Here is a 13,453-nt window from a genome sequence, read left to right on the forward strand (position 1 = left end):
CACACACACACACACACACACACACACACACACACACACACACACACGTGAGCTTTATCATGTGTGATGTGTTTGTGTGACCAGACTGCACACCAGAAACACTTCATGAAGAACCGCTTTCATGTGTTTCGATGGCTGATAAATCACACTGTTGCACTTCAAGATAGTAAATACATAAATACAAAGATGCATGCCACAAGCTATAAAATGTACATTTATTTTACATATATTTATGTAAAATAAATAAAAGATATAAAATTTAATATTTTAAAAGTTTTATTTACTAAAATAATAAATCATTAATTAATTTGGGGAAAAGATCTACATTCCAACATTTCTAAATTTGAAAATAAATCCGTAAAATAAACTTCTTGATTCTGCTATTATAGTTTAAAGAAAACGTGAATGTACAGAAAGTAAACACTGTACCCAACAGCAGACTCGCTAATCTCTATATTTTATAGAATATTTACTAAAATAATTAATAATTAAAATAAATCATTTGAATGTGACAAAAAATTTTTAATAATTAAAAAAATAACAAATGCAACTTGCTATGAAATTGTAACATGAAATATGAAAATAAATATTTTACAAATATTCGCTACAATAATTAGAAGTAATTCATTTGAAAATTAATCAATTTACAAAAATCTAAATAGTTTATGAATTTAAAAATAAATACATTTTACATAGAAACTTGCTTCTGTAATAAATCATATTACAGTTTAAAGAAATTATTGAACATTAATTATAAATAAATAATTGAAAACTAATCAGTTTGAAAAAAACATTTTGAATTTGATAGAAAATAAATGTATACATTACATAAGAACTTTACGATTCTGTAATCAATCCTCTTTTATAGTTTTAAAAAAGATAAATAAAAAATAAACGCTGTAACCAACAGTGCAATCGGTAAACTGGGTAGTCTGTTCATTTTAAATCATATTTACTAAAACAATTAGAAGTTAATAGTTCGAAAATGAATCATGGTTCATGAATAAAGATGTTTGTTAAATATTCAAAGATGTGTTAAAATGATTAATTTGAGAGTGTTTGTCTGTTGTTAGTCAGAACTGATGGAGCATCTGTGTCAAAATAAAAGTCCCATCCTCGGCTGATGTATCGGCCTGGTCACATGACCCGGAGCCCGTGTGTGATTGGTCAGTGTGTGTGTGTGGCTCACCGGTGGCGGAGAGGACGGTGTCGGTGGTGCTGCTCAACTGCAGGAGGATTGTGGGATAGTCTGGGTGGAGCAGGAAGAGCTTGCGGAGGACTGGCTCTGCTGCGGCGGGAGCCTGCGGGACACAAACACACAGCCAATCAAACGCCGCTCTCAGCACGCATGCGCTGATCATGTGATCTACAGAGGGGCGTTGCCTTGGTGACGTTCTGCGGCTGTGCCAGCGGATCTCCCGCCCAGAACAGGAACACCGATTGGCCGGACGCCGTCAGAACGGACGAATCCTCCACCGCCAGACGAGGACACACAAACTCCGCCTCCCACAGGCTCCGCCCCCGAGCACCGTCCACGATCTGCACCTGCGGTCACACAGACACTGAGCGCTGCGCCTGGTGAACCATTTAATGAGATGCTAATGAGATTCACACCTTCCTCACGCCATTGGCCGACTGATGAACGAGCAGATCAGGAACGCCGTCGTCGTTAAAGTGACCCGCCGCCGGACGCCTGCAAGCACAAAAGAGTTTTTAACTGAAGTACTAAAATAACTACACTTAAAACTGAAATGGAATATAAACAGACATACTTCGTAAAAAATAAAACAAAACGTAACAAAAAAAATCCAATAAAATTACTAAAACTTTAACTAAAATGAAAATGATAATGGAAAATATATAAATAAAAATGACAAAAATGCGCAACGAAATTACTAAAACTTGAACTCAAATTAAAATGTAAACGGAAAATATGAAAGTAAATAATACCTAAAAATATTACAAAGAATGTGTAAAGAAATTGCTAAAACTTTAACTGAAATTAAAATGTAAATGGAATATATTAAAATAAAAAAAATGATTTAAAATATTACTAAAAATGTGCAAAGAAATTACTAAAACTTTAACTCAAATTAAAATGAAAACGGAAAATTAAAAAATGAAAGAATTTAAACTATTAATAAAAACTACGAAAACACGACAAAAAAAATGAAATGGAATTCATAATAAAAACTAAATTAAAATAAAAAATAGCAAAAATGTACAACAAAATTACTAAAACTTTAACTGAAATTAAAATGTAAACGGAAAATATGAAAATTAAAAATACCTTACAATATTACAAAAAAATACATAAAGAAATTGCTAAAACTTTAACTGAAATTAAGATGTAAATGCAAAATATTAAAATAAAAAAATGATTTAAAATATTACTAAAAATATACAAAGAAATCACTAAAACTAACTCAAATTAAAATGAAAACAAAACGAAAAATTAAAAAATTAAAGATCATTTAAACTTAACTACAAAAACACACGACAGAAAACTTTATCTAAAATTTTAAAAAATGAAATGGAAAATATAATAAAAACTAAATGAAAATAAAAAACAGCAAAAATGTACAACAAAATTACTAAAACTTCAACTAAAATTAAATTGAAAACACACTAAATATATTAATAGAAACTACAAAAACAATAAAATTACTAAAACTTCAAATATATTAAAATTGGAAAATGGAAAATATAAAAATAAAGAAATAATTTAAATATTAATAAAAACAGCAAACACACAAAGAATTACAAACTTTAAAACTAGATAAAAAAGTTTGTCAAGGCAAACTTTAGGTTGGCTTGAGAAAGCCTAGCCTGAAAGTTTAAAGCTGTTGTAAAAGCCTGAAGTTTGATAATTTAGATATTAGATGTTGATAACGTTTCTAGCATGTTTTTAGCATGATTAGCCTGATACTAACATACTGATGGCATGATTAGCATGTTACTAGCATGATTAGCAAGTAACTAGCATGTTGTTAGCATGATTAGCAAGTGACTAGCATGTTGCTAGCATGATTAGCAAATAAATAGCATGTTAACATCATTAGCAAGTGACTAGCATGTTTCTAGCATGATTAACGTTACTAACATATTGCTAGCATGATTACCAAGTTACTAGCATTTTGCTAGCATGATTAGCAAGTTACTAGCATGTCACTAACATGCTTATAGAATGATTAGCATGTCGCTAGCATGTTTCTAGCATGATTAGCATGTTACTAGCATGATTAGCATGATTAACAAGTTACTAGCATGTTGCTAGCCTGTTTCTAGCATGATTAGCAAGTTACTAGCATTTCGCTAGCCTGTTTCTAGGATGAGTACCATGTTACTAGCATGATTAGCAAGTAACTAGCATGTTTATAGCATGATTAGCAAGTTACTAACATGTCGCTAACATGATTTATTAGCTTTTTTTAGCATGATTAACAAGTTACTAGCATGTCGCTAGCATGTTTCTAGCATGATTAGCATGTTACTAGCATATTGTTAGCATGATTAGCAAAGTTACTAGCATGTCGCTAGCATGTTTCTAGCATTATTAGCATGTTACCATGATTAGCAAGTTAGTAGCATGTCGGTAACATGTTACTAGCATGATTAGCAAGTTACTAGCATGTCACTAGCATGATTAACATGTTACTAGCATGTTGTTAGCATGATTAACATGTTCCTAGCATGTTGCTAGCATGATTAGCAAGTTACTATCATGTTGCTAGCATGTTTCTAGCATTATTAACATGTTACTAGCATGTTGTTAGCATGATTAGCAAGTAACTAGCATATTGCTAGCATGATTAACAAGTAACTAGCATGTCGTTAGCATGTTTCTAGCATGATTAAAATGTTTGCTAGCATGATTATCATGTTACTAGCATGTTGTTAACATGATTAGCATGTACCTAGCATGTTACTAACATGTTGTTAGCATGATTAGCAAGTAACTAGCATGTCGTTATCATTTTTCTAGCATGATTAGCATGTTGCTAGCATGATTAGCAAGTTACTAGCATGTCGCTAGCATTTTTCTAGCATGATTAGCATGTCGCTAGATAGCTAGATAGTTAGATTAGAAATATTAGATGAGTTTGAATGGCTTATAATAGTACATAGAAGGGAAGCTTGATTGAGCCTCAAGGGAATCTGGGAGTTTAAATTTGAATTTTGACAGTTGGAGTTTGAATAGTCTTGGCACATCTGAACATTCCGTCAATGTAAGTCTATGGGACTTTTATGATTTTTAATCTTCAGTTTTATGAAAACCAAAGTCGGATCAGTCTGAAAAGACATAGCACACTAAGTCAGATCAGTCTGAAGAGCTGGGCCAAGTTTGGTGGTTCTAGCATTCTCTAGCTTTCTCAAGCCAACCTGCCAATTTTAGAAGGAAAATAGAAATGATAAGAAATAATTCAAACAATGGGAATGAAAACGGTGACAGTGAAGTCTGCTAGTGTAACGGTAACTGTAAAGATAACTGGAGTGTGTGTGTGTGTGTGTGTGAATACACACGTGTGTATGGAGGCGAGGCTGAGGCTCCATGCGGTGTGTGTGTCGCTCGCTCTCAGCACAGACAGACGGCTGCTGGCGTCACACAGCAGGATCCAGTCGCTGCGGCTGCAGTTCAGCTCCAGATTACTGTGCTTCTGACACGAGCCGGCCACCAGAGGGAGCAGGAACTCCACCTGCTCAGAGCCGCTGACACACACACACACACACACACACGGGTCAGACGAGTGTGTGTGTGTGTGTGTGTGTGTGTGCTGTCAGCGTGTGCAGCACCTGCTGATGTGAATGAGTGAAGACGAAATGCTCTTCCTCAGACGCTCCCAGCTGGGCTCCTTCAGTCGCACTCGAGACGCCGCCGTCTGACCCGTCGCTCTACTGTAGATGTGGGAGAGAGAGACGGCCTCCACCGTACCTGAACACACACACACACACACACACGCAGTTCACACGACAGCTCCACACACACACACACACACACCCGTCACACTCACCCAGTCCAAACAGCACGTAATAGGCTCCCGTTTGCGTCTCGTGCAGCAGCGGACCAATCAGCTTCCCCTGAGCCGTGAGGTTAAAGTTCACCGGCCGGCCAATCAGAGCGCCCGAGCGGCCGGAGATCAGGACCAGAGCCAGATCAGACACCTGAGGAATTACCTTTAAAGTTATCAGTACAGTTACAGCTAGTTATTGTTACAGTCATCTTTAGTTATCATTATTGTTCTGCTCGTTACTGTTACAGTTACCTTTATAGTTATTGTTACAGTTATTTATTGTTACTGTTATTCTTACAGTTAGTTATTGTTAGTTGCCATTGTAGTTATTGTTATTGTTACCGTTATAGTTATTGTTAGTTATTGTTTGTTACAGTTACAGTTATTTATTGTTACTGTTATTGTTACAGTTATAGTTAGTTGTCATTGTAGTTATTGTTACAGTTAGTTATTGTTTGTTACAGTTACCTTTTAAGTTATTACAGTTATAGTTCCCGTTATTGTTACGGTTATAGTTATTGTTACTGTTATTGTTACAGTTATAGTTATTGTTAGTTGTCATTGTAGTTATTGTTACAGTTATAATTAGTTAGTTACAGTTACTGTTGCTGTTCGTTATTGTTAGTTACCATTATAGTTATTGTTACAGTTATAGTTATTGTTTGTTACTGTTACCTTTAAAGTTATCATTACAGTTACAGTTATTGTTACAGTTATCATTATTTATTGTTACAGTTATCTTTAAAGTTATCGTTATTGTTACTGTTCGTTACTGTTACAGATACTGTTATATTGTTGCAGTTATAGTTATTGTTAGTTGTCATTGTAGTTATTGTTACAGTTATCATTAGTTAGTTTGTTACAGTTATCGTTATTGTTACATTTATCTTTAAAGTTATTATTACAGTTACTGTTACAGTTACCGTTATAGTTATTTATTGTTACTGTTATTGTTACAGTTATAGTTATTGTTAGTTGTCATTGTAGTTATTGTTACAGTTATAATTAGTTAGTTACAGTTACTGTTGCTGTTTGTTACTGTTGGTTACCATTATAGTTATTGTTGCAGTTATAGTTATTGTTTGTTACTGTTACCTTTAAAGTTATCATTACAGTTACAGTTATTGTTACAGTTATCATTATTTATTGTTAGTTATCTTTAAAGTTATCGTTATTGTTACTGTTCGTTACTGTTACAGATACTGTTATAGTTATTGTTGCAGTTATAGTTATTGTTAGTTGTCATTGTAGTTATTGTTACAGTTATCATTAGTTAGTTTGTTACAGTTATCGTTATTGTTACATTTATCTTTAAAGTTATTATTACAGTTACTGTTACAGTTACCGTTATAGTTATTTATTGTTACTGTTATTGTTACAGTTATAGTTATTGTTAGTTGTCATTGTAGTTATTGTTACAGTTATAATTAATTAGTTACAGTTACTGTTGCTGTTTGTTACTGTTGGTTACCATTATAGTTATTGTTACAGTTATACTTATTGTTTGTTACTGTTACCTTTAAAGTTATCATTACAGTTACAGTTATTGTAACAGTTATCATTATTTATTGTTACAGTTATCTTTAAAGTTTTCATCACAATTATCGTTAAAGTTGTTGTTACAGTTAACGAGTTGCAGTCGTATTAACTCTTGTGCTGGAATGAATCGTTTTTGCGTTTGCAGGGATTTGATATGCTCACCTTTGCTCTGTGCGTTCATTGGCTGGCTGTTGTTGGAGATGTTCGTAACGCCAATCAAAACGTCCTCCAGTCCGTCGCCATCCACGTCCCACAATGCAACAGGAGGGGACGTCACGCCTGAGAGGAAGAGCACATGCTGGTGGTGCTGCAGCTTTATTTCATGGGTTATGCGGTGGAGCGTCACTCACCTGCCGTGTCTCCCAGCTCTCTCTCCCACTGTGGCGCCCCCTGCGGGCAGGGAATGAGGAACGCACACAGCAGCACCAGCAGCGCGGCGCAGGACAGCGGCAGCAGGAACACAGCGGTCCGCACCGCCCCACGCACCTGCGCCGCCTTCTCCTCCGCAGCTCCGCCCTGACCCCGCCCAGCCCCCGCCCCCTCCCTCAGCTCCTCCTCATCATCTAACTCCTCCTCTTCCCTCAGATCGGCCACCGCCGGGCTCAGACCGTTACAAGGGTAATTCAGCACCAGATCGTCGTCCTCCGTCTCATCCTCGCTGTCGGCCTGCGTCAGCGGGTCATAAAACACCCACACCCACACACACACCCACACCCACACACACAAACACCCACACCCACACACACACACCCCCACACACACACAAACTCAGCGTAACATGTTAGCATACATGTAATTCAATGATTCAGTCATTAAACATAAGATTTTGTATTCACCATTTCATTTATTTGAAAGCCTAACGGTTTTTTTAAAACACAAAAAACAGTGGTCACGTCACTGTTCCGTTTACCATGGTACTGTATTGTTCCTACACTGATGTAGCATGGTATTTTCGAGGTGTTTCGTGTTTGATCATCGCACTGAGCAGCAGCACCGATCTGTAATGCTGACTCTTCGCTGCTGAGTATAATGTAATATTATATAATCGATACTGCGCTTAATCGATGGATGCTCGAGGAAATATCTGATTATTAATATCGATCAGTACGATCGCGTGTGGGATTTAAACGCACATAACGGAATGAATGAAGCCGCGTCTGATAATCGCATCACTGACGTCACCCGCATCCGAGCGCCGCTTACTGCTATCGTTGCTTTGATCGTTTATTCGCTATTAATAAATGACTCACCCGGTAACTTCAGAGCGCGAGACAGAGACGCAGCCATTGCGCGCGATGTTATCGGCGACGCGACGCGACGCGTGTGCTGCTGCCGCTACAGCGCTGGAGAGGTGCATCATGGGTAATGGAGTCTTTTCGCAGAACCTCCCAATGTGAAACAAAGTAACATCCAAACAAACAAACAAACATTTGAAGGACTTTATATCAGCTGCGTTGAATACATTAGCATTATATTCTCATGTTGTGACACTTTAATAATGTAATATGTTAACAGGTAAAATCGCAAATGAAAACATTGCTTTCATACATATTTAATTAGATTAAAATATTAGTATGCTCACTAGCAGTGTTGGGGAGTAACTAGTTACATGCAATGGAATTACGTAATTTAAAAACAAAATAAACAGTTACTGGGAAAAAATGTGTCATTAAATTACAGTTACTTATGAAAATGTTAATGATTACAAAGGAGGTACATCTGAATATTTTCACACACATACAGATTTAATCGAGTTCTTTCATTAACTGCAGTGACTGCTCTAAAATATGAGACAGCAGTGCTTCAGGAGTTTAGGACACATGCTTATTCAATAACTGGTTTATTTCCTATTTGGGTTTGTATATGCTTTATTTTGTTTCCCCACAGCATAGATTCCGGTGTTTCCATTGCTTTGCAAAGATCTGAGAAACAGTATAGCTATTAAACTGTCTCTTGTTATGGTTTGAATCTGTATTTAACCTCAGAAGGATCTCAGAGTAAGTCTGATGTTACACTACTTATTACATTTTAGATAGAGTAACTTAGTCCCAACTCTGGTCACTAGGAGGGGTAGTTTTGCGTTTTCGGATTTGTGTTGTTGTTGTTATGAAGTGGCAATTTGTTTAGGAGACATTTACTTCCCAAAATGCGGCGAACTGTCTCTGCTTATGTTCATAAACGGTAGCCGCAAGCGTTATGTTTTGAGTTATGCTTCCATACTGAGTCATTAATATAATATTTTACTTTCTTTACATTCATTAATATAACAAAGAAAAATGTAGAATGAAACAAGGAAATAAACTCCATCGTTTTTCATTGTATAAGCACTCTGAAAATAGTTCAAATGGGCTTTATTCCTTTTTATCTGTGTAATAGTTTAATAATAAAACCTGCAGTAATAAGGCTCTCGCGTTCCGCGTGTATTTTGAGCCTTTCCGCTGCCCGTCACGCTTCGCCCCGCCCATATGTACGTAACGCGCATGCGTACTGCGCCCGTGTAGAATCCAGCAAGCGTAGATATGGCGGATCTCTCCCTGGATGAAGTGATTCGTCGCCGCAGTTTTAACGCCAGAGGAGTCAGTAAGAGGTAAACGCGTCCAGACGCTTCAGACGGCGTTCATGTAAACCGCGGGGGCGTTTCAGCCTAATTCTTTGTTTATAAACGCAGTCGTGTAGGCTGAGCGCGATGTCCCGCCTTCTCCCGCCGCTGATTGGTTAATATGCCCGTTTGAGCCGCGCTCTGATTGGCTGACGCGTCCTGCGCGTTTCTGTTCGCGGCTGTTTTTACAAACAAACCTCGTACCTTGTGTTAATTTCATGAATTTCGGCAGTTCTTTCACATTATCGACACCTCTCGCGTGAACTAGAACACGTAACGCAGCCGTGTTATTAAAACACGACGTGCTTCAGTGGATTGATCGATGAATCGGCCGATATCCGTCGAGCGACAGAAGTGAGACATTTCACATACTTTTGATTCAAAGTACCTGTTCATACACATTCCCTTTTTAATACATGTATATTTTTATTTTGTGTCACAGAGACAAATTCCCTGTGTGTATGAACACTTTGGAAAACAAAGTTGATTTTGATTCGAATTGGGAATTCGTCTTTAGGAATGAAGAATCTGCGTTTCAGCAGGTTTGTTTGCGTCCTGTTGGTCTTTCCTGTGTAACTCTGCTGTTGTCCCGCCCACAGGCCCATATATGGCAGAGGGGCGGGGTCAGTGGGCAGGGCCTTCGATGCCCGTCAGAAGATTGGCAGCAGTGATGTCAGACAGCGGCTGGGAGTGGGCGGAGCTACAGCAGGTAAGCGCGCTGGGACTGATGGAAGCTCTGGTTTATTCAGACTCTAGTGTTGTTCATCGCTCTGTCCGTCTCCAGCGTTCCAGGTAAAAGACGCGAGAGAGAAGCTGGGACAGAAAGATGCACGGTTCCGGATCCGAGGTCGAGGGGGCGGAGCCGGTGCGGTGCAGGACGCGCGGCAGCTGATCAACTCACGCAAACAGCAGCAGACTCCGCCTCCGAGCGTGACGCCCGTCAAACCCACGGGAATCCCTCACGTCCAGATCCACAACACCGGCCCCGTCTCTGCCGGCCCCCGGCCCCAGAACGCCAGAATGGGTGTGGCCCTGCAGCCAGGAGGCGGGATCACAAAAGTAGTGGATGCACGCGATAGGTTGAGCTTAAAGAGGAGCGTCCCGACGGCGTCCAATCAGAGCGCAGCGCCTCTGAAGATCACCAAAACCATCCAGGTGAGCGGATGAGCGGCGGTTGTTACGACTGGAGATATTGATCAGCATCACATGATGACTGTGTGTGTGTGTGTGTGTGCAGCAGAGGCCTGTGGGAATGACCAGCGGGATCCGCTTCAACGTTCCCAGTGCAGCCGCTCCGGTGAGACTCACACATCAGTCACCACACCATTCCTCAGAAACACTTTCATAATCAGCATCGCTTTGAGATGACACTGAATTCATCCATTAGTCCGTTTTAATGAGCGTACAGAATTAAGCATCACATAAAGTCTGATGATCACCTGGGTGTCTCCCCTTGTAGGTTTCACCTGCTGGTGCTGATGATGATGATGATGATGAAGATAGTAAAACAGTCCATGAGACATCAGTAGTTCATCCGCAATTATACGAAGCTACGAGAATACATTTTGTGCGCAAAGAAATCAAAAATAACTATTTATTCAACAATTCTTCTCCCCCGAGTTACGTCTTCAGCCATTTTAGAGAGTATCTAAGAACGTAATCTGCGTAATCAGCGTTGTTTACGTTCGGGACAGTAGACGGATTTGTCACTTCCCCGGGGCCACTGCAGCGTCGTCACGACATTTTATCAGTTGCATGTGTTTTTGAGACTTGTTAATTTGAAAATTCAAGCGATTAAAAAGCATTTGGGCGCGAAAGATAACTCCTTTCAGTACTCGAGCGCTGTGTTCTGTGTGAACAGTCTCTGACACGTTCGAGCCGTCTGAACGAGCAAATACATACAAAAGTATATCAAAATACCCGTCCTGGCAAGTAACTCTGTAGCTTTAACAATGATTAATCTATATTGAATTTATACACTGGAGTACAGATGCACCGGACATTTTTTGTTTTATCTTCTGTTCCGTGCTTGCACACAAACTGCACTGCAATCATTTTCCCAAAGGCCATTTGTGTGGAAATATTACGTTATTATTGTACTTGGTCTGTAAACGGCCACTAACAGAGGCCAGAGATGCTGAAGACAGACACAAAGAGAAGAAAATACTGTAGCAGGCAGAACAAGGTCACTGTTCACCATGCGCAAAATATAGGAAGAAAATCCAAACATTGAGTTTAGGGATGTTCATTTCGGTTATTTTTCCTAACCGACGCTCGTTAACCGATTATTAACCGTTAACTGACAAGATTATTTTAAATTAGAATTGAATTAAATCAGAAAGGATAAGTGTCTGTGACCCGTTAAAAAAATACTAACATTTGTTTTCCGGGGATTAATGTCACATTAGCAGCAAACAACAGAACATGAGGATCACATGCATCACATCCTTGACAATGCAGCCTGTTCATTATCATAATACAATACAGTCAGTCAAACATTAAAAAAAAAAACATATAGTACAGAAAATATGTAGTAAAATCTGTGCCGTTAAGTGTTATCACCGTACCGCCGTGATGTTATGTTATGTTTTGTTTTACGTGCAGCGCCAGTGACGTAGGCTACATAATAAATAATAATTTGGCATTCAAATACATCGCGAATACGGAAACATTTGATTTTGTGTGGAATGAGAGACCCAACGCTGGTTTCAGTTTCGTTTAGCTATAGCTTCTTATATTTTTAATTCTTCTTCTTTTCTAAATACTGTTAATTGAAAGGATTTGTTGTGGAGTGAGGGGAACTAAAATAGCCTAGCTATGCTTACAGTGTTTATTATAATGTTTGTAAACACTTCGCGTCTGCATTAGGCCTATTTCTGAATGAAACTATAAAATGCGACTTATGTTTTTTTCTCTAAAAAACACAATATTTTATATACGCGTAGCATGTTTTAACCATGCAGCAAATCTTTTTAAATATTCTGATAAATTACTGAAAAAAACATAATATACCTCTGTAAATAAATACAATTTAAATTCACGTCTCGCACACTTAAATGCCCTTTGTCTGGAACATATACGCTCCCTTCAAACTGGAATCATGGCGGAATATCCGGTAATGTCCACTTCGCAGGGCACTTGCAGTCAAATATAACAAACGTCTGAAGCAATAAGAGAAACATACAAAATGTGCAGAGCGGGGGTAAGCGAGGACTGGAATTGAGAACCGCTGCTCTAGAAAATGAGATAAATATGCGTTCTGTGTGAACTTGGTTTGAAGTTTTGATGTAAACAACAACATCTCCACACTGATGCTCTCGTTTTCCACAATATATATGAATGAACAACGTAGCAGCGCCGCATCTAGTGGGTTCAACTGGATAGGCCATCATATGACCCCTTTAAACCACAGTAGAAAAAATTATTAGCGTTGATCCCTGGGTATGTTTCATCGGGCCGCAAAGAAATATAGATCTGAGTATCATCAGCATAACAGTGAAAGCTAACACCGTGTTTCCTGATGATATCTCCCAAGGGTAACATGTAAAGCGTGAAGAGTAACGGCCCTAGTACTGAGCCTTGAGGTACTCCATACGCTCCATTTTCCGGGCTGCTCTCTTTAGGGTGCGAGTGTGCTCATTATACCACGGTGTCAGACTGTTTTCCTTAATGTTCCTTAAGTGTAAAGGAGCAACCGTATCTAAAATGCTAGAAAAGAGAGAGTCCATAGTTTCTGTTACATCATCAAGTTGTTCTGAGCTATTGGATATGCTGAGGAATTGAGATAAATCAGGAAGACTACACACACTCACACTGCGTTATCTGCTGTAGAGCTGCTTTGTTGGACTGACAGCACAACACTAGTGATGCAGTCAATTATAAAGTGAATAACTGACAATTAATCATTTTTTTATGGACTGTTGAAGTGTTTATTATAAATGCTTTACCTGTGCACATCATTATTAAAAACAAAAATCCTGTGTCTTTAATCGGTAACATGACCTTCCTGTACGGTCTGTAATGTGATTCATGAGTCCTGGAAATATAAGCCTTCAGTGTGTGTGATTGTGAGGTGTTAGTATAGAGATGAGTTTGAGCCGGCACAGAGCAGCCTTAACTCAGCCGTGCAAAGACATCTGATCCGTCAGAGAATATAGTGAAGAAACGCGAGTGATTCAGAGTCTGTCAGCTGAAAAAACATGCACTCCTCACCTGTCTCTCTCTCTCTCTCTCTCTCTGTAGGCGGGGCCTGTCTCTCTCTCGACTCCCATCACTAAAGTGGTGAAGAACGACTCTTACACGC

At 38.7% G+C, this 13,453-nt stretch overlaps 1 protein-coding gene and 1 pseudogene across 1 annotated transcript in view; one reads left to right on the plus strand and one right to left on the minus strand.

Annotated features, from left to right (window-relative positions):
• The window catches only part of fam234b (family with sequence similarity 234 member B), an 11,098-nt gene extending 3,236 nt beyond the window's left edge, over positions 1-7,862 (minus strand). The window contains exons 1-10 of the mRNA XM_016529816.1: positions 7,777-7,862; positions 6,902-7,236; positions 6,612-6,830; positions 5,792-5,796; positions 5,013-5,163; positions 4,795-4,933; positions 4,525-4,710; positions 1,615-1,693; positions 1,384-1,545; positions 1,190-1,301 (exon numbers count right to left, since the gene is read on the minus strand). Of these exons, the coding sequence (XP_016385302.1) occupies positions 1,190-1,301; positions 1,384-1,545; positions 1,615-1,693; positions 4,525-4,710; positions 4,795-4,933; positions 5,013-5,163; positions 5,792-5,796; positions 6,612-6,830; positions 6,902-7,236; positions 7,777-7,838 (1,450 nt within the window). The 5' untranslated portion in view covers positions 7,839-7,862. The remainder of the gene's footprint in view (positions 1-1,189; positions 1,302-1,383; positions 1,546-1,614; positions 1,694-4,524; positions 4,711-4,794; positions 4,934-5,012; positions 5,164-5,791; positions 5,797-6,611; positions 6,831-6,901; positions 7,237-7,776) is intronic.
• A 1,149-nt stretch (positions 7,863-9,011) lies between these two features.
• LOC107721688 (polymerase delta-interacting protein 3-like) overlaps positions 9,012-13,453 on the plus strand; it is a 6,130-nt pseudogene continuing 1,688 nt past the window's right edge.

The sequence above is a fragment of the Sinocyclocheilus rhinocerous genome, unplaced genomic scaffold (assembly GCF_001515625.1).
Source record: "Sinocyclocheilus rhinocerous isolate Xijiao unplaced genomic scaffold, SAMN03320098_v1.1 scaffold274, whole genome shotgun sequence".
NCBI classification, from domain to species: domain Eukaryota; kingdom Metazoa; phylum Chordata; class Actinopteri; order Cypriniformes; family Cyprinidae; genus Sinocyclocheilus; species Sinocyclocheilus rhinocerous.